At 45.6% G+C, this 26,460-nt stretch overlaps 1 protein-coding gene across 2 annotated transcripts in view; it reads right to left on the bottom strand.

Moving 5' to 3' along the window:
• The window catches only part of ADAM10 (ADAM metallopeptidase domain 10), a 57,485-nt gene that overhangs the window by 10,901 nt on the left and 20,124 nt on the right, over positions 1–26,460 (bottom strand). The window contains exons 5-13 of one of the 2 annotated variants that reach the window (XM_053272585.1): positions 26,109–26,141; positions 22,825–22,928; positions 20,398–20,547; positions 19,699–19,791; positions 17,614–17,797; positions 9,209–9,372; positions 5,397–5,580; positions 3,530–3,680; positions 2,713–2,896 (exon numbers count right to left, since the gene is read on the bottom strand). In XM_053272585.1, coding sequence (XP_053128560.1) covers positions 2,713–2,896; positions 3,530–3,680; positions 5,397–5,580; positions 9,209–9,372; positions 17,614–17,797; positions 19,699–19,791; positions 20,398–20,547; positions 22,825–22,928; positions 26,109–26,141 — 1,247 coding nt within the window. The remainder of the gene's footprint in view (positions 1–2,712; positions 2,897–3,529; positions 3,681–5,396; positions 5,581–9,208; positions 9,373–17,613; positions 17,798–19,698; positions 19,792–20,397; positions 20,548–22,824; positions 22,929–26,108; positions 26,142–26,460) is intronic. The other variant, XM_053272586.1, reaches the window with a different exon arrangement.

Raw genomic sequence — 26,460 nt, 5'->3', positions numbered from 1 at the left:
AGCAGCCACAAAGAAGGCCCACCTCTGAGTTGATACCAGACGTACCGGTGGTAACAGGAGACAGACCTCCTCAGATGACCTTAACGTGCGGTGGGGATCGTGCAGAACAAGGCACTCTCTAAGATAACTCAAACCTAAGCTGTTCAGGGCTTTAAAGGTAACAACCAGGACTTTGTATTTGGCCTGGAAAAATATCGGCAGCCAGTGCAACTGTTTCAAAACAGGTATAATATGGTCTCTCCAGGTTGCCCCAGAGACCAGTCTGGCTCCTGCATTTTGAACTAACTGAAGTTTCCAAACTACGTACAAAGGCAGCCCCACGTAGAACACATTGCAATAGTCAAGCCTGGAAGTTACCAGCTGATGCACCACTGTTTTGAGGTTGTCCTCTTCAAGGAATGGTGGATGCAGCTGTCGAATCAACTGAAGCTGATAGAAAGCACTCCTGGTCATAGCCTCCACCTGAGATACTAGGGTGAGGCCTGGGTCCAGGAGTACTCCCAAGCTGTGTACCTGCTCCTTCTGGGGGAGTGTAACCCCATCCAGCACAGAAAGATCTAACTCATCCCTCCGATTCTGAACCCCTACAATGAGCACCTCCATCTTGCTTGGATTCAACTTCAATTTGTTATTCCTCATCCAGCCCATTACTGCCTGTAGGCAAGCATTTAGGGAATGAATGCCATTTCCTGATGATACAGGTGAAAAGGAGAAGTAGATTTGGGTGCCCATCAGCATACTGATAACATCCAGCATAAAATCTCCTGATGACCTCACCCAGCAGTTTCATGTAGATATTAAAAAGCATTGGTGACAGAATGGAGCCCTGAGGGATTCCATATAACAGCTCCTGTTTTGAGGAGCAACTGTCACCAAGCTCCAACATCTGGAATCTGCCCAAGAGATAGGAGTGGAACCACTGCAAAGCAGTGCCTCCTATCTCCAACTCCCGCAAGCGATCCAGAAGGATACCATGGTAAATTGTATTGAATGCCACCGAGAGATCCAAAAGAACCAACAGAGTCATACTCCCTCTGTCGATTACCTGGTAGAGGTCATCCATCAGGCTGACCAAGGCTGTTTCAATCCCATAGCCAGCTCTAAAGCCAGTTTGAAACAGAGCTAGATATCAGTTTCCCCCAAAACTGCCTGGAGCTGGTCGGCTACCACCCTCTCAATCACCTTGCCCAACCAAGGGAGATTGGAGATCGGCCTATAATTATGCACCGCAAAGGGGTCCAAGGAAGACTTCTTGAGAAGAGGTCTGACAATTGCCTCCTTCAAACATGGATAAACCATCCCCTCCCCTCAACGATGCATTTATGATATTGACTAGGCTACCTCCAACAATCTCTCTGCTAAATAGAAGCAGCCAAGTTGAACAAGGATCCAGAGAACAAGTGGTAGGCCACACTGCCCCAAGCAGCTTGTCCACATCCTCAGGAGTTACAGAATGAAACTGGTCCAATCTAATACTGCAAGAGGGATTGCTGGACACCTCCTTCATAGACCCTGCAGAAATAGTGGAGTCCAAGTCGGCCCAAATACAGGAGATTTTGTCCACAAATATCCCATTAAAAGCATCACAACAGAACACTTCTGGGGACTGATTTGAAGAAGGGGCAGAAATTAAACTCCTTACAACCCAGGATAGCTCTGCTAAACGCAAACCTGCAGACACAATGCGCGCAGACCAAAATCCCATTTTTGCTTCATGCACCGCTACTGCATAAGCCTTCAAATGGGTCCTATGCTGCATCCTGTCAAATTTGAGCCGAGTTCTCCTCCACTTGCGTTCCAGTTGCCTACCCAGCCCATTCAGACCTCGCAGCTCCTCGGTATACCAAGGGGCCATTTTTGAAGCAGGTCAGGAGGGATGCTTAGGAGCAATCATGCTTAGGAGAGGAGAGCTGGTCTTGTGGTAGCAAGCATGGCTTGTCCCCTTAGCTAAGCAGGGTCTGCCCTGGTTGCATATGAAGGGGAAACTAGAAGTGTGAGCACTGCAAGATATTCCCTTTAGGGGATGGAGCCGCTCTGGGAAGAGCATCAGAAGGTTCCCAGTTCCCTCCCTGGCAGCATCTCCAAGATAGGGCTGAGAGAAATTCCTGCCTGCAACCTTGGAGAAGCCGCTGCCAGTCTGTGAAGACAGTACTGAGCTAGATAGACCAAGGGTCTGACTCAGTATATGGCAGCTTCCTCTGTTCCTAATCATCAGGCAGTTGTTGTCAAGATCCCCCGAGTCCTGGAGATGCTTCCCCCTCAGTTTCCCAGGCAGTGGCTGTTCATCTTCTACTTCCTTTAGCACCATGCAGGGGAAAATAGGGTCTATGCATAACGACCCTACAGACATGAAAGAAAAGCATGTAGGCAAGTGTCTACCTAATGCTCTAACCCTTCAAAAACCTAATTGCATCAATAAAAAACCCCGAAAACCATCAAAAGTGGCAAGCAACACAGGTGAACCTATGACTGCTGCCAAAGCGGGGGGCTTAGATCAAATCCTGATGAGGGCAAGCTCTTCCTCCTGCTGGAAATGGAGGTTGACAGGCCAGAACTACATTTCGGATTATGCAGAGTCTCCAAGAGAGGCAAAGCGGCACCTCCTGTTCTTTGGGAGGGGGGAAATGCTCCCGCCCTGGAGAAACAGCCAAGCAACTGATGCTCCTCCATGCCTTTGCTCTGATGCAACTCATCTCTGGAAAGGAGACTTACACCATTGATGCAAACTTGTGTATTTCTGTTGCAATCCGTCAAGTTGGGCTTGGGCGCGGAGGTCGGACAGAAAGAGGTGTTTCCATTGCACTTCCCTTCTTCTGCACACTCGGAATCATTCCGGCACTTTTCTCCTTGTCTCCGGAACACACATCCTGGCGTGCAACAGGGGCCTTGACTGGGGCTGGAGAGGAAAGGAGAGAGGGAAATGCAGCACTGCACTCACAGGCTCATTTTTGCTTTCTGAAAGCTTACTCTGTGCGCACACCTCCCCTCTCATTTCCTGATGTAGCCAGAATATCCCTACCCGCAATTCCTCACACTTCCAGCAGGACAGATTGGAATCTTGCCTTGCTCATAAGCATAAATTGAACATGCATGTGTGCAGGTAGAGAATCCTCTTTATCACTTTTTAATATTTCTATATTGCCTGGCATGTGCCTCCCTAGGTGGTGTACATAAGTGGCTGATGCCTTTTATGTATAGTACCTTGGGTGCTTTTAGTTAGGTGGCCCACATTTTATTTAAGAAATATTGAGCCCTTCATTCAGGCGACGTGGTCTTGAGTCCATTGGTGCCTGGCCCCGCATAGAGCCTGTGCGGCCAAACTCTGTATTCTTTTCCTTCTTGTCACCAGAAGGCTCCTCAACAAAACTCACACTCTCAATTCAAGCACTGCACAGAAGTGGAGCAACTTCAAGTAAAAGTTGCTCCAAGCGTCCTCTGCAGTGTATGCATTCATCTCACTGGCCCCCCCATCTCCAGGGGCAGCAACAGTCAAGCGCTCAGAGGTGTGACTCCAAAACAGAGGCAGTACCTGCACTCTTTGCCCGGCTTGAGCTTGCACTTCTTGTCTTCTGGCTGGTTGGCATCGTAACAACAATCGTCTTTACACTGGTCACTGTAGCCACAGTCACACTGCTCTCCTGGTTCGACCAATCCATTCCCACAGATGGGCTGGCCAGACTCTGAAAAGCGCCAAGACCTTTAGATGGATACTAGACTCTTCAGCAGTAGTTACACGTCTGGATAAGCACACACTTGGGGCTGTTTCAGTGAGCCCATCCGTGCCAAGTGAACAAGTTCTACAAAGTGGCCAGTGGCCACACACAGAGATAATGCAGTGATAATGCACATGTTATGTCCATATTTACAGAGCCAATTGGAACATTAATTCCCTCAGTACTAACCCCTGTGTTGGAAGAAGCAATGTACAAATATCAACATGAAAGCACACCTATTCCCACATCTGAATGGCAACATAGCATTTTTCAATGTGGGTCTGCAAAAAGGGATGGGGATGTCAAAGAGAACTGGGATTAAATCATGGTTCAGGATGATGTCTGAGCTGGGCCACTGACCTTGCAGCAAGTTTTGTACTTTCTGGCTATCTAATGGGTCAGTTGGAGGGTCAGTCAAACTTCTAGAGCAAAAGGTTTGAGGTCTCAAGCCTGTCTAGATCTCACACCAAACCCTATTCCCCCCAAAAACCAGAAGAGCTGGTCTTGTGGTAGCAAGCATGAATTGCCCCCTTTGCTAAGCAGAATCCACTCTGATTTGAATTTGAATGGGAGACTACATGTCAGCACTGTAAGATATTCCCCTTAGGGGATGGGGCAGCTTTGGGAAGAGCACCTGCCTGCTTGCATCAGAAGGTTCCCAGTTCCCTCCCTGGCAGCATCTCCAAGATAGGGCTGAGAGAGAGTCCTGCCTGCACCCTGGAGAAGGCACTGCCAGTCTGTGTAGACAATACTGAACTAGATGGACCAATGGTGTAACTCGGTATATGGCAGCTGCCTATGTTCCTAAACTCACCCTGGGAGATAGGCTTCCTGACTGCAGTTACTCACCATGCCTGGGGGTTATTTCTTCACATTCCCAGGACTAAGCTAGGTGGCAGTGAAAATCTCTAATGCGAAGCTCTGGCTGCATATTAAACCTTTAGTTTTTGTGTATGTGGCTAGAATAATTTGCTCTTTATAGGGAAAAAACTGGCTTGACTTAGGAGAGTATTTTTCTTTTTCAAAACCAACCTCATGCAATCTGAAACAAAAAGTCCCTGACTTGAGATAAGCTGATGTATTTGGTCTGTTGTTGTTTTAAACACAAGTGGAGGGTCCATAGGTGTTCCCCTAGGACTGCATCAGCTCAAGGACTTCTGCCACATGCCATGGCTTGCTTTGCTCAGGCTCCTGCCCCACCCCCCACAGAAGCCCTCTCTCCCAGCCATGGGTGTGTGGAGAGAGTGCTGAACTCTCTCAGTGAGGAAACTGTGGCACTTCCCACCTGCTTAAAGGGACTCTTCCCTTGAGGATGGCTGTCTCAATCTTGGGGTGGCATGTTAAACCCTGCAGCCCCACCAACTCAAAATGTCACCAGCTGCCATTAACTTCCATCCTGCTAGAAGCATGCTCTGTTTGATGCTTGCCCAACATTCTCCTACTTGTGAAGTTACAAGAATGAAATGTGCTGATCATGGGACAGAAGCCTTTCTCTGAGAAGAGGAAGACTGCTTTGGGGTTTCCAGGCACTGGAGAAATTCAGACCAATCCTGCCCTAACAGCAAAGGGCATTAAGGAAGGTATCCCACTGGCAAAGATGACAATAAGGACATCATTTTAGGGAACATCAAACTAAGTTTCTAAACCCACAATGGACAAGAATTAACTAGAAGAAACACATACCAACAAAGCAATTATTTCTCTTTTTTTCCAGAACTTGACTGATATTCCGAATGCTACAGATGGAGAATTTGTTGTTGTTGTGTTTGTCCCCAGACGTTGCTCGGGCATACATGATGTAGTTGCCATTCTCTTTTTGTCCCAAGTTTTTAGACTCTCCAGGAGTGCATTCTGTCCCAGAATCATGCTGCAAGGGAGAAAAATCTCAGCTCTCTCCAATGCCTACCCGTGATTTTCTGCTAGCTTAAAGACAAGCTTACAGTAGCAGTGGTAGGGTGAGGAAACAATATTTGCAGTCAACTTTCCTGTAGCCAATTCAAAAACAAAGAACATTAACCAAGTACCACCACTAAGCAACTCTACAGGTGGACCTCATTATCCACGGATTCACGTATCTGCAGTTGGGAAAAAGACACCCGACCTCAGCATACGTGAAAAAACAAAACAAAACAAGGAACACGCCGACCTTGCATATCCATGGGTCGGATGTGGCCAGAAATGACCGTGGAGGTCACATCCGTCCGCCATTCTCTTCAATGGAACCACAAAATGGCTCCTGTCTTTGTGAAAAAATAGAAAAAAGGAAAAGGAAAAAGCCAATTTGGGGCCATAGCACGACTCAGGGGGAGCAACAGAGCAAGGTAAGAAGCTTCCACCCTGCAAAGTTTGGCCGATTTTCAGCCGACTGGGAAGCTAACCCTCACGATCTCATCAGTTCCCTTAACTCAATATTCACAGTTTCCATATGCGTGGCTGCAGCCTGGAATGGATCCCCCGTGAATATTGAGGTCCACCGGTATTATTTTTGTTTAATTCATTGCACCAAAATTACTATTCTTATCCCGGTTTATCCATTAATAGCTAATATTAGGTTTATATTTCAATTGTAGGTGTCCAATACCAATACAATCTAATCAAATAAGCCATCACAATCATCAAATGAGCTTGTGCTAAGTTTTCTAAAGCACTGGTACCAGTGTCCATAAGCTGCAACTCAGAAACTAGGTTTTTTTTAAAAACTGCTTCAAGAAATAATATTCAAGGATCATGCACAAAGCAAAGCCTTCACAGTGTTATGTCCAAGAGGAGACATGGGCTCTATTGCAAGGGGTCATCTCAACTTGGTCTGTGAAGTAAATGGTATGGAACATTGGTACTTACCATAAGGGTTCTCTCTTACTAGTGAAATGGAGGGCACTCAGTGTGGGTTATCTCCTCCCACTTGCTCCAGAGGTAGGGCCCATTATAATTAGGAAAGGCTTTAAGAGCCAGTGGAAGGAGAAACTGCACAGTAAAAAACAGCATTCCCCGCCCTCATCTTAGGAATCAGGAAAAGAGGGACATGAGACAAGGTAGCAAGGATGAGAAGAGGCAAAGGCTAGGATGTCCAGCAGGGAACCATCCCCTCCAATTCCAACTCATTAAGAAGGGCAGGCCTCCAACACTGGGGTAGGTTTGGGTGGCTTCCGTTTCACCAACAAGGAGGAACTCTCACAGTAAATACCAATGTTCCATTCTCTGTTGGTTGAAGGGGGACATCCACTGTGGGATATAACACAGCTAGGAACCAGAGGTGGAGAAGGAAGTATGTACAGCAGGACTCTACGGAAAGCTGTTCTTGCTAAGGCAAACTGGTCTAAGTTGTGCTTTGTGAAGGCAGACAAGGTTGGCCTGATGGCCACATTACAAAGCGGTGCCATGGAGGTGTTTGTAGCAAAGGCTGCAGAAGGAGCTGTGGATCTGGCAGAATGGGCCATGACACCCTGAGGCCTAGGAAGATGTTGTGTGTCATAAGCAACAAAAACAAAAGCTTTAATGCATGCAGCGATAGTAAAGGTGGACATTTGGGATCCCAAACATGACAGAAAAAAGAAGACAAACAAGAGGATGGTGTGCATCTTCTTGACGCAAGGACAAATCACTCCAAGCACACCTAGCTTCTGCCGGTCTCATTCCTTGGGGGAGAAGGGCATGGACAAATGGAGGGAAGGACGACAGCCAGAGAGGAATGGAACACCAAATTTCCTTTTGGAATAAAGGGTCTGAGGCGAACAATGTCTGATGAGACAACACATAGATCCTTTCTAAGTGAAAGAGCCTAGATCCCAGAGACATGCCTGGCAGAGGAGATGGCGCGCAGAAATGCGAGCTTGTAGGCTAACAGTCTTGAGAAGATGCATTTGATGGGCTCAAGAAGAGGAGCATGAAGGATTCTGAGCACCTTGTGCAAGTCCGAGGTAGGAAAGTAATGACATGCAGGTGGTCAGAGGAGAGTTGCCCCCTCTCTAAGGAAGAGTAGTAGGTGTGGATGGCCATTTAAGGGCCTCTCATCAGGCTTGAGCAGCAAGGGGGCGAGGGAAGATGCCTGGTGCTTCAGCCTGTTTGGTGCCGAGCCTGGAGTAAGACATGCTTGGAGGAAAGCAGGGAGCTCTTTCAAACCAATGGAAGATGGCGGCGGGGGGGGCGGGGTAGGGCTTTGTTAGATGTCCTCATCTGAGGAAGACCCTCCACATCACATCATAAATCCAATTTGTGGAAGGTCTAGATGATGCTAGGATGGTGCTGAGGACCGACTTATGGCCAAAAGGTTCTAGAGGCCAGCGTTCAGCTTCCAAGCAGTCAACTGGAGCCAGTCCAGATTTTGATGACAAAGGGATCTTGAGAGAGAAGGCATGGAGTGCATGGAAGACGCCACAGCTGTATTTGGGTGAGCTGGAAGACCAATCTGGTGGCATTTCCTTCCCAGGCAACTCCTGGACAGACCCCGAGGGTGTTTTGGTGCTCAAAGTGTCCTGAGTGTCTTAGTGTCCTGAGTTAGTGAGGTGTCTGATGAGACCTCACTAAAAGGGCAGATAAACTAGGCGGGTTCTTCTCCCATTGGCTCCTAAAGCCTTTCCTGGAAAGAGCATCTGCTTGCTTGCATACAGAAAGTTCCAAGTCCCCTCCCCGGCAGCATCTCCAAGATAGGGCTGAGAGAAACTCCTGCCTTCCACCTTGGAGAAGCTGCTGCCAATCTGTGTAGGTAGTAGTGAGCTAGGCTGACCAAAGGTCCGACTCAGTGTACAGCAGTTTCCTATTTCTGGGCCACCTTTTTTCTACTTTGGACTTGGAAGCAAATTTCTTAGCTTTTTAATTATAGTTTTTCTCACCACTGTAGCCTGGTGAGACATGATGGAGGGAAGGAAAAGAGGGGAAACAAACTAAACACCATTTCTTCTTCTTCTTTTTTTTAAAGGGAAGTAATGCAATCAGAAGAACAAGGAATAATCTGAGGAAGAAGGAATAGAGAACAAAGAAACAATGAAGAAATGGGCCTCAAGCGGTTAGGAAAAACTAGGAGAGGCTGTCCCTGGAGCAGGCAGGGCAGACAAACTAGGTGTGCTCTTCTTCCGCTGGCTCTGAAAAGCCTTTCCTAATCACCGCAGACCCTTCCTCTGGAGCAAGGGGGAGGAGATGATCCACACTTGGCGCCCTCCTCCCACCAACAGTGAACGGGGATAAATTAGGGCAATTCTGCTTCAAGTTCAGAAGTTGGGGCTGGTTTTGCAACATGCTGGTGCATAAAGCAATGGAGTTTCACGGTGCTACTCAGAGCAAACAAGGCAATCCTGAAGTGGCTTCCACATAACTCCAGACTGCTTTAGAATCTGTTGCAGACCGAATTTTGGATTGTGCGCTCCTTTGAGAGAGGAAACCACTGTCTTATTCCCTTTGCTACATAAACTGCTTTGAGAACTTTTTTGCTGAAAAACTGAGTAATACTGAGAAATAGAAGCAAGACCTGCCAGGTATGCAGCTACAATATACATACTTACAGGTGAACCAAAGTTATGCCCAACTTCATGCGCAAAGGTAATGTGAGACACCTTCGGAGGGACATGAGAGCCATAGTTCTGTACTGTGATGATGCCAGTGTTTAAGGACTTCTTTTTGCCATCAGAATAAAGTTTGCTCTTTTCACAGATTCCACCAGAGCTCCCTGTAACCAAATCAAACAGCAACCTTTCAGAAGGGGATTATTCCTGAATCACTAGAAAGTTCTGACGGAATGATATGAGCACTCCAACTAAGCAAATGCCACAATACCATTTTTTAATTTAAACCACTAGTTTGTCAAACATTTCATCCTCCAATTTGGCTTAATTAGCAGAGAGCAACTTTTAAACAAAGTTCTCACTGCACCATACAGAAATGATAAAAATACACATTCTGCCTTGCCAAACTCCCCTTCCATTGAAAATGCAAAGCTCTGTCATCTTCTACAACCAGGCTAGGAGTTTAGTTGGGCAGACATTTAAATTGCCAGGGATATGTATGGTGCTGTATTTATCAAATATTTTAAATACGTCTTAGCTGCTCAATAACATTGAGAATGGGAACTACATGCAAAACAGTTATCTTTGAGCTGTGTTATAGATTTATAGATCATTGGGATACTTGCTTTTTTATTTAATACCTTACATAACAACCCTTAACGATGAATTATTTCTTCTGGGCGTTATTTTAATATCATTTTTATAGATTGTATTATTGCATATTATTGTATTTTCTCTTATGTTATGAAAGACAGTATAGAAATCTAACTATAAAAAAAATAAAATTTACTTCTTTGCCATTGAACACACTGAGCTTGCGTTCAGTAAGCTTTCCTACAAAGCGAATCTCTTACCTAGATAATTCTAATCCAATTAGGCTCCATTCCTATATATGTGAAATTTTGATCCTTTTGTCCCAATGTGCATCACTTTTGCATTGAAGTTGAATCCCAGCTGTTATTGCCTAGTCACCCAGTTTGGTTTCAGAGGCCCTGCTTGATATTTCCCCAGGCTAACTAATCTGATGTCATCCACAAGCTTGCTTTAATCTGTTATTTAGTTTCGCATTGCAAAAAGCTTTCATCTACTGGCTCGCAAGCATCTCTGGGAACTTCTGCTTTCTCTGCTTGCATCAGGATTTATTTATTTAAAATATTTATGCCCCACCCTTCCAGTGCACTACTGTTCAGGGCAACTCACAAAATTAAGATAAAATATTTAAAAACTAAAACAAGATTCAGATTAAAACCAAATTTCAAAAGCTACAAATTAGCAACATAAAACATACCAGATACAAGCTGCAGATTTAAAAGCCTCTTTTTAAAAAGTTGGGTTTTTAGGTGGGTTGTTTTTTTTTAACACTGAGGGTAAGGCAAGAACCTGCAAGGCGGTCAGCACACGGTTAGAAGAATGAAAGATCCTGCAGAAGATTGACTATAAGTTTCCAAGGGTCTCAGATCTGCAATTCTTAGATGTTAATACTTCCAAGTGCTACAGTTCAAGTGATTAACTAGCACACTTTGCTTTTGCAGAGTACTTAGGCTAAGAATATCTGCTTATCTCAGCAAGCAGAGCAACTCATTCTTCAGATTACCTTTGCTTTGGGAAGTTTAAGGTTGAAACCACAGAGGCTAAAATACCAGACAAGTCACACCCACTATTGAGATACACTGCGGTTACTTAAAATTGACTTGCTTAAAGTGAAATTACTGGTCAGTAAGAATTCCTCTGTGCAAGTGTGTGTGTGTGTGTGTGTGTGTGTGTGTGTGTGTGTGTATTTCCCCAACATAATAATAGACATATAGCCATATGAAGAGGTAGTGGTATTTTGGAACCTTTTTTAAAAGGTTCCAATGTTATGCCTGCAACTTTACAGGTGGTATCAAAAGGGCTGAACTGTTCTTAGGCTTTTGGAAGAATATGCTTGATGGTCACATTGCACATTTTGCACCCCTGTTCTGTACCTGTACATGTCACTCAACTTTCTAGAAATGAAATATCCTACAACAATAAGAAAAAAGTTGTATGGTGGCAGATTCAGACAAGTCTGACTCCATCGAGAAAGGACTATTTTCCAGTTTGCCTCAAACATTTCTAAGGAGACTTGGGCACATGTTCCAGGAGGCTGAATCAGGTCTGCTCTGCCACACCACCACACCTGCTTCCAAGCAGGAAGCAAGATGTCAATAGCAAACTAAGTAGTCAATAGCAATATGTCAATAGCAAGATGTCAATAGCAAACTAAGAGCCCCTGGTGGCGCAGTGGTAAAACTGCCGCCCTGTAACCAGAAGGTTACAAGTTCGATCCTGACCAGGGGCTCAAGGTTGACTCAGCCTTCCATCCTTCCGAGGTCGGTAAAATGAGTACCCAGAATGTTGGGGGCAATATGCTAAAATCATTGTAAACCGCTTAGAGAGCTTCGGCTATAGAGCGGTATATAAATGTAAGTGCTATTGCTATTGCTATTGCTAAGTTTCCTGTACCAAAATAGCCCAATACTAGATGAGCCTTGCAGTTGGTTGACCTTGCCTTCTAACCGCAAGCAGGCCTGGCTCTGCGTTAATGCTCGTGAACAAACTGATACTCACCTGCTGCGGAAGGACAAACCGGTTGCTTAACTGTAACTTATAATCTCTGTGAGGATCCATGGCCATTCACAACTGGGTCTTCTGCGCCTGTGCAGTAAGCCACGGAAGAAGCTTTAGCTCCACTTAGGCGCTCACTGTCCCTTTATGGCACAGTGATATTGGAGCCTTGAAAGGGAGCCTATAGTACCAGCAGTAGAGCGCCTCCCTCTGGTTGCTGAAACAGCCGCTGCGAAGAGACTGACTGCGAAGAGACACTGACATGCGCATGCCTCAGAGGGAACAGTGGGTTACACAACTTTCTTTAAGACTGCCCGGCCAAAATTGGCCTCTGAAGCAAATTGCAAGTCCACAGCATATTGTCGGACAAAGGGCAGGTCTGAGGACCAGGTAGGAGCCCTGAAGATGTCCTTCATGCTGATGCCCGACATGTGGGCAGTTGAGGTAGCCATAGACCTAGTGGAATGCGCCCTGATCTTGGAGGGCAGCTGAATGCCTTGCTTCTTGTAACAGAAGAAGGTCAGCTGAACTAGCCAGTTGGACAATCTTTGTCTTGAAATGGTGAGGCCTTTACTTGTCGTTTGACCGCCTGAATATCTTAGCGCGGTTCAAAAGGTAAAGGAGAGGCCCTCTGATGTCCAGGGCATGTATAGAATGTTCAAGGGGTATAGAGGGGTCACAGAGGAAGGCTGGTAACACAATGTCCTGGTTGACATGAAAGTCTGATACAACTTTAGGGTGGAAATTAGGATCTGGGCAAAGGATAACTTTGTCCAGATAGAATTTGGTATAAGGGGAATCTGCCCTTAGTGCAGCAAGTTCACTGACTTGCCACGCCAACATGATGGCCACGAGGAATGCGGTTTTCAGACATAACAGTCTCATGGAAGACATTCGTAACAGTTCAAAGGGGGCCTCTGTAAGAGTGGACAGCACAAGCGAGAGTCTCCAAGGTTCAATGGGTGCCCTCGCCGGAGGGTACAGGTAGTTAACACCTTTTAGAAAGTGCTTAGAATCAGGATGGACAAAGACTGATTTGCCATCCCATCCCCGGTGGTGTGCTGAAATGGCAGCTAGATGAACCTTAAGGGAGGTTTAGAAAGTTCCAGTCCTTTGAGATAGGTGAGGTAGAGGAGTATCTGTCGTATCGAGGCCTTGAGATGGTCAAAGCCTTTCGAGGAAGCATAGGATGTGAAATGCTAACATTTGCCTTCACGTAGAGGCCTTTCTTTCGTTTAGCAGGATGTTGTCTAGAAGTTCAGCCTCCATGCCGTCAGCGAGAAGGACTTCAGAGCGTGGTGGGAGACTTGATCTCCGCTCGTGAGGAGATCTCGCCAAGGCAGAAGGTGACAGTAAGAGCCTTTGCACATCTGGAGAAGAGCCAGGAACCATGGTTGCCAGGGCTACCAGGGGCACACCAGAATGCATTGAGTGTGCTCTTGGAGAATCTGGACAACAATGGGAAAGGTGGAAAAAGATAATAAAGCCTGGCCTGCCAATGCAGTTGGAAATCTTCTCCTATTGATCCCTTGCCAAGGCCCGCCCTAGAGCAGAACAAAGAGCACTTAGTATTATCCACTTATTATGGCAAATAAGTCCACAATGGGTGTAGCCCATGAGTCAAAGACTGACAAAGCAGTGTCGTTAAGCTCCCACTCATAGAGGGTAGAGAAGGAGATGTCTCAGCTACCATAACACAAGCACCAGTCTCAGAGTTGTAGGGCAAGGTTGTTCAGGGACCTAGATATGGTGTCCTCTTGGTGGATGAAGTAGGCAATAGCCGTAAGTGTTATCAATATACACCTGAAAAACTTGGCCCTGACGGATAAAAATGCCTTAAAGGCTAGGAAAACAGCCAGGAGCTCTAGAAAATTAGTGTGGTAGGCCTTGAGAATTTAGAGTCCCACAATGGGCACCCCAACCCTGCATGGCTGCATTGGTAGTGACCAATACCGCAGGGTTCAACATCGGAAAGGGAGTTCCTTCTGTCAGGGAGTCCGGCCAAGACCACCACAGTATGTCTTGTAGGATATTATCTGGGACAACTAACCACTTGTTCTGGCTGTCCAGAGTCAACAGGAAGACAGACAGCAGTCAGAGCTGGAGCCTCCTCATCCTGAGGCATGCATTTTCCACTGCTGTTGTACAAGAAGCCATCAGGCCCAACAAGCGCTGAATGGAATGAACTTCTTGTCTGGGGACAGACTGGAAGGCGACCACCATGGAGGAAATGGCCTGTATGCATTCTGCAGGTAAGTACGCATGTTTCTTGGCTGCATCCAGGACCGCTCCGATGTACTGGAGGGTATGCTGGGGGGTCAGAACCTATTTTTTTTCAGAATGAGTGAGCACCAGATCTGTCAGAAGAGAGATAGTAAGTTGCAAGCTGAACTGTAAAGTCGATTTATTATCTTTTGCTGTAAAAAGCCAGTCATTTAGACAGAGGAAGACCAACACACCTTGGACAAGGAGATAGGCAATGACAGCCGCCATGAAAACTTCGTGAAAACCCTTGGGGCGGTACAGAGTCTGAATGGGAACACTTTGTATTGGTAGGCTTGGATGCCTAAACAGAAGTGCAAGAACTGGCAGTGACGTGGACGTAAAGATAGGTGAAAATAAGCGTCCTTTAGGTCTAAAGACGCAAATCATTCCTCCTCCCACAGTAGTGGCAAGATTGACTGTAGAGAAATCATACGAAATTTAGTGTTCCGGACAAATTTGTTCAGTTCTCTCAATTCCAGGATGGCGCGGAGCCCACCATCATGCTTGGGGACCTGGAAGTATCTAGAATAGAACCCAGTGTGCATGGAGAGAGGTGGAACTGGTTCTATGGCATCCTTTTGGAGCAGCAAAACTACCTCTTCTTCAAGGATAGGAGTTGCATGGGTGTATTTTATGCCCACGTGGGCAGGGAGAGAATCAAATTCGATAGCATAACTGTCATGAACTATGCATGACACCCAGGTGTCTGTTGTTATGCGACACCAAGAAGGTAGGTAAGGGGCGAGACAGATGTCAGCTGAAGGGACGGGCAGAGACATTTTCAGGTCCAAAGCATTAAAAGGACTGCTTTGGTTGCTCTTGAGATTTTGCTTTTTGGTGACCCTTTTGAAGCTGGTAGAAGGGGTGTATGGAATATTGCCTAGATCCACCACAGTAAGCACCTCTACCTTGGGAGGGTTGAGGTTGGTATCTCTGTTTAAAGGAAGGTCAATACCTTTGATGATATGAAGATGATGACAGATTGAGCAAAGGTCTTGGCAGTAAAACATTCCCCCCACCCCCCATGGCATCATCTATATCTTTTGAGAACAACCCTTCCCACATCAAAGGGAAGATTCTCTATTTTTTTCTTTCATTCCTGGCTCTAGTGGTGTAGAATGGAGCCAAGCATGACGGAAAAATGCAATAGACTCAGCCAACACTTTTGATTCAGTCTCACTAAGATGTTTAGTGGTACTCAGGTGTTGTTTTGTGAGGTCTGCCGACTTTGAGAGGGTTGCTAGGAACCTGCCCTTGAAGGGCTCAGGTAGAGAGTCCACCTCTTCCCTCATGTTGTCCCATAAGGATTGCTGATACTTGGCCATAAAGGCCAGGTAGTTCCCTACTTTGAGCGAAAGGCAGCCTGAAGAGTAAAACCTCTGAGCTACTGAATCCATTTTACGACCCTCCTTATCCACTGGAGCAGAGTGCTTTCACGTGGATTTTGAATGGAGCGCACAAGCAACTACCAGTGAGTTTGGCACCAGGTGCTTAAATAGGAAGGGGTAGGAGGCTTCCTGAACTCGATATAGATTTTCTAATTTCTTGCACGACAATGCAGCAGTCAAAGGCGCCGACTAGGTGGTCTTAGCAGCTGCCACCAAAGATGGCAACATTGGAAGAGCTGTTGGGTGTGCTACAGAGGAGGTTGACAAATAACTATACACCAGATCCATGACTAACTTCCAGTGGAGGAATTTCAAGGCCTGAGGCTCTAGCCATCTCCTGGACCTGGGCTCAATAGGACTTGGTTTCTTCCAACGGCGAGTCCAAAGGCCTATTGCCAACGTTTTCAATGGGTGAAGTTCCCAGATGAACTTCCAACACATTTGATTCAGGATCAGAGGCATACGATGATTCCCCATCTGAGTCAGGATCGTGTTTGCGCTCTTCATGGGCTTCTTAAAAGAGTCATAGTCCGTGGTCAGCCAAAGATCAGAGAGAAAATGCCAAAACAGAGGGGAATAGCAAGCCAAGTCCAGTCACAGTATGAGTCAGAATACTGAGTTAGAAACAATCCAGATCAGTAAGAGAAGAGTAGTGAGCACATAGTCCAAATCAAAGCCAAATATCAAGTGAAAACACAATCTCTAAATCTCTCACAGGAAACCAAGGGAAAACAGGAGCAGATCCTTCCTGAGGCAGCGCAAGCAGCGGACAAGAAGGAACTGAAGAGGGAGGGGTTCCACTGCTGGTACTAAAGGCTCCCTTTCAAGGCTCTGATATCACTACACCTTAAAGGGACAGTGAGTGCCTAAACGGAGCTAAAGATTCTTCCGTGGCTTACTGCACAGGCGCAGAAGATCCAGTTGTGAGTGACCATATGGATCCCTACAGAGATCTGTCTGTTTGAGCAGGCAACAGAGGTCTTTAAAAGAGATTGAGCTTCTCAGTAGGGCACACTTGACCAGGCATGCATGACTAACTGTGCTTTCTACAGCTACTCATTATGCAGTTATGCTTTATATGGGGGAGGGGTGCGCGTGCTTGCTGCCACTAACTCCTGCAAAACCTCTAATTGCACTTTCAGCTCTTAACAGGGGGGGTGCGGGTGGGGAAGCACAGAATGCTTAGACTTGGGACTTTAAGAATAGCCTGGAATGGTTTTAGTAGAAGGAATTGATAATCATATATAAGACCAGTTATATAAGCAGTGATGTATCCAGGAAGACAGCAGTTTGATACAAGGAGTCAAAAGCAGGACACTCATTGATGCTCAAGAGTTTAAGCAGCTATGATCTGACTGGATGGAACGGCGTGCCTGTTCCAGCAGGATCTTCCACCCAATGAAGGTGCCAGGTCTGTAGGTGCTCCTTACCTACAGCATGGCAGCGGCAGCAGCTCACTGCAAGCTTGTTTCCAGTGCAGCAATTGGGGCCGCACCTTGACTACACCCTGCGCAAATGGAAGACGTTCCACTCCTGCAAAGGGAGGGGAGACTTTTGCCAATCCCCACTTCCTTCTGTAGACCACTGACACCCCAAAAATCTATTCCTGGGGACACGGGCTGGGGTGTGTGTGTCAACAAGTCACCTCTCCCTCCCTTGCATGAGCAGAGCATCTTCTGTGTGTGGAAACGAAGAATGAGCTACAGCCACTTATTCACATCTTGCTGCATGATTGCTACTTTTTGTTTGTGAAACTGTTTTGTTGCATCCCCCTGATTAATAAAAATTATTCTTTGAAAAGAGAAAAAGGAATAGCCCTTCAGAAGGGCCAAGGCAGTCTGATGCAAGGGCAGTTAACCTTTGTTATAAGTTAAAATTTAAACAGCACTGAGGTTTGACTCTGGTCAACATTCAGCCAGATGCAAGGAGGTGCCGAATACAGAGCCCTGCCAGTGGCCCGGCAGCAGCTCTCCAAGGATACAGGAAACCACCTGTCTCAGACCAGCTAACAGAGATCCTTTTGACTGGAGATGTCATATTGATCCTTGGACCTTTCACACACACACACACACACACACACACACACACACACACACACACACCCTACCACCAAGTACAGAATATTAATGCACACTCCCACAAAGCCAAGTGTTCAAGTTCACTCACCTGAAGGTGCTCCAACCCAAGCCAAACCAAGGACACCATCATCAAAGTCACGGTCAGTAAACACATAGGCCAAGCAATAATCATCATGATTCTGCTCAGAATTGAGTTCCAGAAACTTCTCCACACCAATGTTGGGAAACCTGAAGGGATTGGAGGAGTCTTTCTCATCTTGAGTAGTGTTGATCTAAAAAAGGTTGGGCGCTGTTAGACAACAGTTACCAGTCAAGTAAAAGCCTTCACCTGCTTCTCATTCTATGAACACAGGCCTCAAGAGATGGCCTCATAGTAGGCTTCATGTTCTCTACCCACTCACAGATGAATTGTGTGAATGGTATCAAGAGGTGGTACCAACAAATGTACTGAGGCAGTTGATCTGCAATGGATATTTTAACACAAGCAAGTCATCATTTGATGTGACAATCAGTAAGACACAAATAGGCACATGTGAAATGACCCATAGCCTGGGTATTATGAAGCAACATATGAAACAGTGGCCTTACTGTCACATTCAAGCATGGCTTAACTGTGAAGCGTGTAGATCTTGGGCGTGTAGAATCCCTCCTCCCTTTCAGGCCCAAATGAAGAAGCCTTCAATTTCTATTTGTTATTTTAGAACAAGCTGGAATTTGTGATCAAATCAAAACCTGGCAAATCCCAACTGTTCTAAACCACAGACGGATGTTGTTCAGGGTGCTTCCTGTGGAGGAGGAGGAGATCGCTGTGCAAACTCTGAGTCTGCTCAGCCAGCTCTCTGCATACGAGCCAATACAAACACATACACATAAGTGGTCCTAAGCCAGTGCACACCCATGTCTGAGGGCTGGCAAACTACAATACAGGAGGACAAAGCAAGACCACAGGGGTAATCAGTGTTCTATGGAAGAAATGACTGAAGCAGTGTTCCATTGGTTCTTCAGTGCCACTGCCCAATACGACAACAGGTACAGCAGAAAATAGATGTGCCTACTGAAACAGAAGGGGGAGAAAACCCCCACACAAACCAAGGTTACGGATGGATTGAGAGGGGTCTTCCCACACAGGCAAACTGGCTTGCTTCCACCCAAGGGCCTCACACTAAGAAACAGTGGGGAGAGAATATGGCAGCATGTTTTCCCCAAACTTGCTTTTGATGTGGTCCAATTCAAGGAGCTCAGGCTGGTATATGCAAGTAATGTTCCACTTAATTCTCATAAACCACCCCCTCTGAAAGGCCCCAAGCCCACCCAGCCAGGTCCACAGCTGAGTAACAATTCAAACCCAGATCACCCCGCTCCCAGTCCAAAACTCTTCCTACAGCACACAACTGGGCTTTCTCCATTAAGAATCCAGTTTTACTAATTGATATTTTCTCAAGGTCAGTAACTAAGCGAGACTTAACTTGAAATTGGGGGCCGTCTCTAGGGGTTGCAGAGCCTGGGCAAGAACCAGCCATGCAGAGGTGAGGGCCCCCGGTGTCAATGGCTGCTGGCCAACAGGCCACAGCTGAGGACAACAGCGGTGGTGGCAGCTGGTGGGGTGGCGGCAAACAGTCACAGCTGCATCTCCCTCTCTCTTCCTGCCCCGCCACAGATGTAGGCAAAGCGGGGTGGGGGTGTATGTGTGTGCACGCGCACACACACACACACACACACTCTTTTTGCCCCACCATGGGAGTAATGGCTCCAGTTACAGCTGCAGTGGGACAAAGATACATGTGCACAGTCGTGGCAGGGCGGGAAGAGAGAAGGAGACGTAGCCGCGGCTGTTGGTACCTGCCAGCCACACCCTCCACCTGCCACTGTCCACCACCACCACCACCACAACCTCTGTTGTGGCCCATTTGCAACCACCAGCCACTGCCCTCTTCCTCCTCCTTTGGCTGGCTTGTCACGGGAAACTGGTGCTTGCCTCAATCTGCCACCTTCTAAGGTCAGCGTTGCTTGAAATAGTTGATTCCACCCATCTAAACAGGGACATCATAAACACTGCACCATCTGAATGAGCCATACACAACTGAAACAGCTTTATTCAGCAGCAATCGCTAAATTACCAGCACATACAAGGAACATATTTACAGGCCCCAAAATAAAGTTGCAAGATACTCACTCTTATTCGTTTCACCATAAAACTGATGTTCCGGATTCCTGAGAAATCTGTTGACTGGTAAATTGTGTCAATTGCTTTAACATGGCTGGATATCTAAGAGAGAAAAGGGTTAACACTCTAGCTATACATTCACAAAGAGGACTTTATCCATCTCAGTGGGATTCCAAGTCCTTCCCCAAGGCATGGGTCACTAGTTCTAGAGGCATGCAAGTTGGCATGTTGACGTCCACAACAAATGCCAGAATTGGTTTTGTTACTGAGAAGACAACGTTGTACATAGGAGAAAGAGTGCAAATTCATGTATTCCTTGTAGAAACGATAATTTGCCAGAAAACGAACAATAATGCCTGTAGTTATATACTAAAAGTCGCCTTTAAATGGGCTGGGATATCTGTTTCTTTAATCCTTCATGTGGCACCAAATAGGCAAATGGGGCTGTAAATCATGTGTGGAGGACCTGCTTACAAGCACAAGGTCCCAGGTTCAATCCCAGATGATGCCAGGTAAGGCTGGGACTCCACCTTCCACTAACAAACCCTGGAGAACTACTACCAGCCAGCATAGGCAATACTGAACTTGGCGCACCATGGCCCGACTCGGTAGAAGGCCGCTTCATATTCGAGTAGGACAGCAGAAAAACCATCCTCCTCCATCCCTTTTAAAGAAAACCAACATATGAAATCATGTCCAAAAGCTTACTTGGGCAATCACAGCTTCTCGTGTTCCATAATATCTGAAGAATAGATGGTCCGTCTGAATGTAGAGTTGACAAGTGTTCTTCTCGGCTTGTGCAGCTCGCTTTCTTCTTAAAAGCTCTGGTCCACGATCGGTGTGGTCTTCTGAAGGTTTCTACAGCATGCAAAGTCAAGAGATTTACTTTTGAAAATAAAAGTTTCTATATTCTTTTGAGTCAAAGAATACAGAGAGCAACAGATTTATGAAAGCATCTCTACATAAACAAAAAGAACAATCTGTATTTTTAAAAAAACAGAGAAAAAGGGCAACACACAAAGCTGGTTAGAGTCCTCAAATAATAAAACTGGCATTAAAAAGAAAGGAGTTTCCTAAATGCCCAAGAACACAAAGAGGAGACACCAAGAATGGATGAGCCAAGCCAGGGGACTACAATAGATACTGCCTTGTACCATGTGGCCACAGGGCAAATCCGATCGGGTGCAAAACTCTCAACTAGGTCTCCTGTTAGATTTAAATCCAGTAGATTCAATTCATAGCACATACTCCATATGTACGGCTATGTACGGCTTTCTAAAACATTATAATCAGTACCTCAAGGTGAGCCAAGAAGCTTAACAGAAGCTAGGCCAATGTGAGTCCTGTGCTCTGCACCCATTAATAATCAGGCCGCTGCATCTGAACTAACCAACGTTTCAAAACCGTTTTAAAGGGTTAAAAAAGAACCCACTATAGAGAACATTATAGTAGCCAATCTGCAAGACTGCAACATTTTGTGTACACACATACATCACACCTGAAGCATGTGACTGCTGCAACCAGAGTATCTAGGAGTGGTGCTAGATCCAGAAGCATGCCTGTACGGCAAGCCTGCTTTTGTTGTTGCTTATCTTCTCTGCAGGAACCCTAACCAAGACTGGCAAAGCCACTCCTCCCAGATTACAGGGACCAACAATTGTGTTGATACTGCTTCTATTTGTCAGCCATCTTCTAGCCCATTACTACATCCGAGCCCAAATTCAGGACAAAGACAACAGTTTCTAGGGTGGCTGTAAAAGGAAACGTCTTCATCAACATACTGACATACTGGTAACACTGCACGCTGTGGGGTGGTGGTGGTGTTCTAACAGAGGTATGTGTGTGCATATCTGGACTACTCATAATTTGTTCCAATAGTCTAAAATGTCATGTTCTAGTCTGTCAGGAATGCTACAACAGGTCCCTGAACTAAGCAGGAGGTTGGACCAGGAGACCTCCAAGACCCCTATCTACACTAAAACCCCAGGATTCTAATTTTTGCAGAATGATTTGCAAAGATGAACTAAAACCCAGACTTCTGTGTTCTCCATCAGATCCGACTTGACTGTCATCTCTAATGGGAGATTGCATTTGATGAGTTCCTGCACTGTCCACAATTACAGCTGCTTGAAGCAAGCCAAAATCTCCTATTACCATATGTGCTGGTACAGTGACTTGGCACTTAAGAATGTTTGTCTCCAATTAATTTGGCACATACAAAGTTTATCCAAGGACTAAGAGGAAATAAAACAGCTCATGAGCCAGCTGAATGCATGAGTGAAATTTCTATGAATAAAGACACATTTCTGCAGCCAGAAGAAATTCTCAGCCACTTCTTCAGGCCTACTGCTGACAGGTATTTAAAACACTCTTAAAACCTACAATTAACTTTTAACAGAAATCAGAAAACCTAATAAATCAGCTCAGTTAATGGTATCCATGTTCTTGACTATACATAAAGCTTCAGAACTTGACCATTTCAATTAACTTTAGTGGTGACTGCCTTTTCAGATTGGCCAGTTTGGACAACACTGCCCCGGCACACACAACCAGAAAGGGGGCATGCATGTCTTCCTGGCACATGCCTCTCCCACCGGGGGTGGGGGCCCCTGTTCATCCAAATGGCCCCACGCATGTGCTCCTTGTTTAAACAAGTTCTTGGAGCGCCAGTATAGGGACTATGCAGACGAACTGCCCCCACCCCCGCCCCACACACACAATAAAGGGAAGTGCTGGGAGGAGATGGGGATGTCTGTGGAGAACATACTGATGGGCATACTCTCTGTGCGGCCCCGTCCTGGCCGGGCCAGAATCTTCCAAACTGCTCAAATGTGTCCAAGGTCCAGAGAACAAAGCAACGAGTTCTGTATGCTCAAGGGCACGTTGGACTCGTGTTCTTCACACAGCAGCACCCCATGCGGTACATCAACCCCTCTGGAAAAAGAGTGGACTTTTACAAGCACTTTGTGATCATGGCACAGGGGTCTGCTATTCAAAGCAAAAGGGTCAGAAAGGCACTGGGCACGGCCAAGTTCTTGGTCATGCCCACATAAGGTCTTTGCACCCTGGCCAAGATTGGCAAGAAGAGCAGTGGGATCTTACCCAGGAGTCTAGTCATCACCCAACAGAGCATACCTGGTTTGTTGGCTCTTCTACACCACTCATCTGGTACGTCTTCATTCTTTCAAATACAGAATGATCTGCACAGCCACCTTGTGGACCATATTTATGTAGATACCCTAAAATGCAAACCAAGTGACTTGATCTTAATTCTGAAACAGAAGGTAAGACTGCCTAATGTTTTAAGTAAAAATGTTCAATCTTTTTGCTACAGAAGTTCATGTTTCTCCAATCAACCCTTTTCAAATCAAGATGTTCAATTCTTTTTTCATTTTCAAGTGAAATGCGCTTCTGTTTTAAGGGGACACTGATATTTCAAAAAAGCTTTCAAAAAATGCTATATAGGTTTTAACATTGCAGAGTTCAGTCAGCTGCATGTATCCCTCTAGAATTCGTGCTTTAAGAATCTGGGGGTGGGGGAGGAATTAATATGTACAAATGAGACCTGTAACACAGATCCTAAGGGTGTTTAACATGCTTCGTTTTTGTTGAGGCACATGGAAAAACTACCATTAAGATTAGTTTAGTACAGTGTTTTGTTCTGAATATATGCATGAACTAACAACAACAACAGGCTTAGATATCCTTTGGTTTGGACTTGGCAATTCTACAAAAAACCTGAGAAAATCTTAATGAAGTCTGCCCATCCCCTGTGTGTACTTTGGTATTGCCTATAATTCACATGAACAGAACCAAGGTAAAATTAGATTTTCTAAATGTAAATAATGCCTTCAGCTGCAGCTTACTCTATTCCTCTATACAAGTAATTAGGCCCAAACTGTTTGCACAGCAAATGCTGCTGGTAGCAAAGACTGCACAAGCACAGTCCATTCAGCAAACAGCAACTGGCCATATCTAACTCCCACACAGCGTCCCTCCAGTGGTGGTTGCTGATGTCTAACCTTGCATTTCTTTGGGGACATTTTCTTATTATTCTTTTTCTATGTAAACAACTTTGGAAACTTTTTTGTTGAAAAGCGGTATATAAATAATGCAATAGTAACTGTATCCCAAACAATAACTGCCACTATACTCTGTGGCCAAAGGCTGCTCCTGTGGCAGAAACATACTACTCAGGATGCCTTGGCATCCTAGCCTACAAGTAGCTTTCAAGGATTTGCCGTTAAGTGAGCAGTCCAAAAGACTGCTGAGAGGGGCAAATATCCCGTCCCATGTGTGGAGTTCGCGAGTGAGTTGCCAGGGGGAAAGCGAACGGGCACAAATGGACAGATGGGCGAGAGAGCGGCACTGGGGAAAGCAGCAGGGAGAGGCGAGAAGAGGACTAGCGGTGTAGATACCCTGCGCCCAGCCCAGCTATTTCTCCAAAGGAAATGAAAAGCAAAGTGGAAATGGGGGGTTGCTTTATAGGCACCAGGTTGTGCATGCAACGTAGACCGCACAGACGGGTCTTTAGGGAGAGGGGCTGGCATGGGCACGCAGCATTGTTCCACGTGTTCCCAAGCAGCAACTTGTTTTGCCAGAGGGCCGCCTTGACTTAGGGGAGACCCACCAGTGCTGTAGCAGGCCAAGGAGGTGGGGGTTGGGGCAATAGCTCTGTGGTAGAGCTGGCATGCAGAAGGGACCAGATTCACTCCCTGGCAGCAGCATCTCCAGGTAGGGCTGGGAAAGACTCCTGTCTGAAACCTTGGAGAGCTGTTGCCAGTCAGTGTAGACAACATGGAGCTAAGTGGACTGGTGGAAGGGCAGCTTCCTATTTTCCCTGTTCTATTGCCAGCACCTTTCCCCCATTTTTTATTCTAGGCTGGCAACAAGGGAGCCAAGTAGCCCTCAGATTTGGCCTGGAGGTTAGCAGGTGCTGCCGCCACTTTTTCAACTCACCTTGTTGTTCTGGGGTTACAATCTGCTAGCAGACCACCGGCGTTTTAACGTAGGTGAGAAATGTCTAGCCAGTGAATCCAGGAACTGGGAAAGAACTAAAGCCCCCCTCTCCCTTTGGGAAGGCTCTGGCAGGCAGAAAGTATCTCCCCTCTTCCCTAATTCACACTCTGCTGTAAGAGCATGGACAGGGATTCACTCAAAGAAGAATGGAGTAGCAGCTATGCTTAACTTGGGGATCAAAATCAGATCTCATCCAGATACAAGTACTTTCCCACCTTGAAATAAGTAACTTTGGGGTGGGTTGCCCACTCTACCCTCAGACCTGGGAGCCCAGGGTAAAGGTCAGCATTATACACAACTGAGGGTCCATATACTTCAGTGGGAAATTTTCTGTGGGAACTATATTTTGAGAAGACCACATAACGTCCACTGAAAGGTAAGATCTTGGTTTGGTTAATGCTTATGCCTAATATTTGATCAAGGAGAACTGAACTAACAGGGCAACTTTAAATAGGCTGTGTCTTCAATCCAATTACAGTCCTAATCAGCCTTATGAAATGAAGGTCACATGTCTGTTTTTGATGCAGATCAGTATTAGTGAAGGCCAGAGTAAAGCCTATTTCTAAAATGACATACTGAAGGAAACCAAGTCAGTGACTTAGAACTTTTAAATGGAAAGGGGTGGAGTAAAAGGACAAAATCAGAGGCAGCACTTCAAGCATGATTCATTCACCAGCATATGGGGGGGGGGATTATGTGGGTCAAGCAAATTCTTCCTAGTGTCAAAACAAGCAGAAGGTTAAAGAACTGAAAGCAGGATTTAAAAAGCTCTATTTTAGACTTCTCTCTGAAAAACTAGCATTTCTAAGATGTCATCCATCCTACTCCAACTACAATACAGCTACCATTTATTTTTGCATTAGATAAATAAATATAAATATATATAATAGAACAGAAATAAGCCTATTAAAAAGCACTCCTGTTTACAGCAAAACCAGTTTCAGCTATTTTTAGGAAGTCTTAGAACTGAAACTACTTCATTTCAAATGCGATAAAAATGCTAGCTTTTGCATTTGCAGTTTCTTCGTAACTCTATTTGAAAAGCGATTATGACTCAATTTATTCTTTCAACATATCTTTGTGAAACCATGTGTTCTGATCTAGAGGCTTCCTTTCCTCCATCAGCTTCCAACTCATATTAAAAAGCCCTCTTCCCTCCATTTCCTACTATTCAACATCCTACGTGCTAAACCATGATTTCTTTCATGCAGGCACTACACCAGGCACAACTAAGGAGTAGAAGTCATGTCTGCAGTGCCCAAGTACTTACTAATCAAGACAATGCCTTTCAAGCCAATGGAAAGAAACCTAAATACAGCTGCAATTACTAATTAGCAGCATTTCCACAAACACATCTGAATACAAATCAAGAGTGAGAACCTAAAATAAATTCAGCATACCGAGGGGTTGCCTTTCAGTGGCCACCAATTTCCCTGCAACAAGGACAAAGGGCTTTGTAAGAAGCGGACATGATGATCCTCACTTGCAGAATAAGCTTTTGTTTAAGCTCTGAATAAGACTTCATTGTGATGCTAAACATATGTTGCATTGTTGTGCCTGAAAAGCTGCTAAAAGGCCATTCTTTCCAAAAACTGAAATATGGGCAACTAACTTGCTCAGTCATTAGAAGCACCAATTCCTTCTTTATTCCAAGCATTTGTTTGAACAGATGATAGTCTTGTTACCTACCCAGAAGGCAAAACCTACATGCACACAGGAGACAGAGGCCTTTATTTTTAATATAGTAAAACA

Source organism: Hemicordylus capensis, chromosome 10 (assembly GCF_027244095.1).
Source record: "Hemicordylus capensis ecotype Gifberg chromosome 10, rHemCap1.1.pri, whole genome shotgun sequence".
Classification (NCBI taxonomy): Eukaryota; Metazoa; Chordata; class Lepidosauria; order Squamata; family Cordylidae; genus Hemicordylus; species Hemicordylus capensis.
Note: the sequence above shows the minus strand (reverse complement) of the source record. Positions and strands in the feature narration are given on the sequence as shown.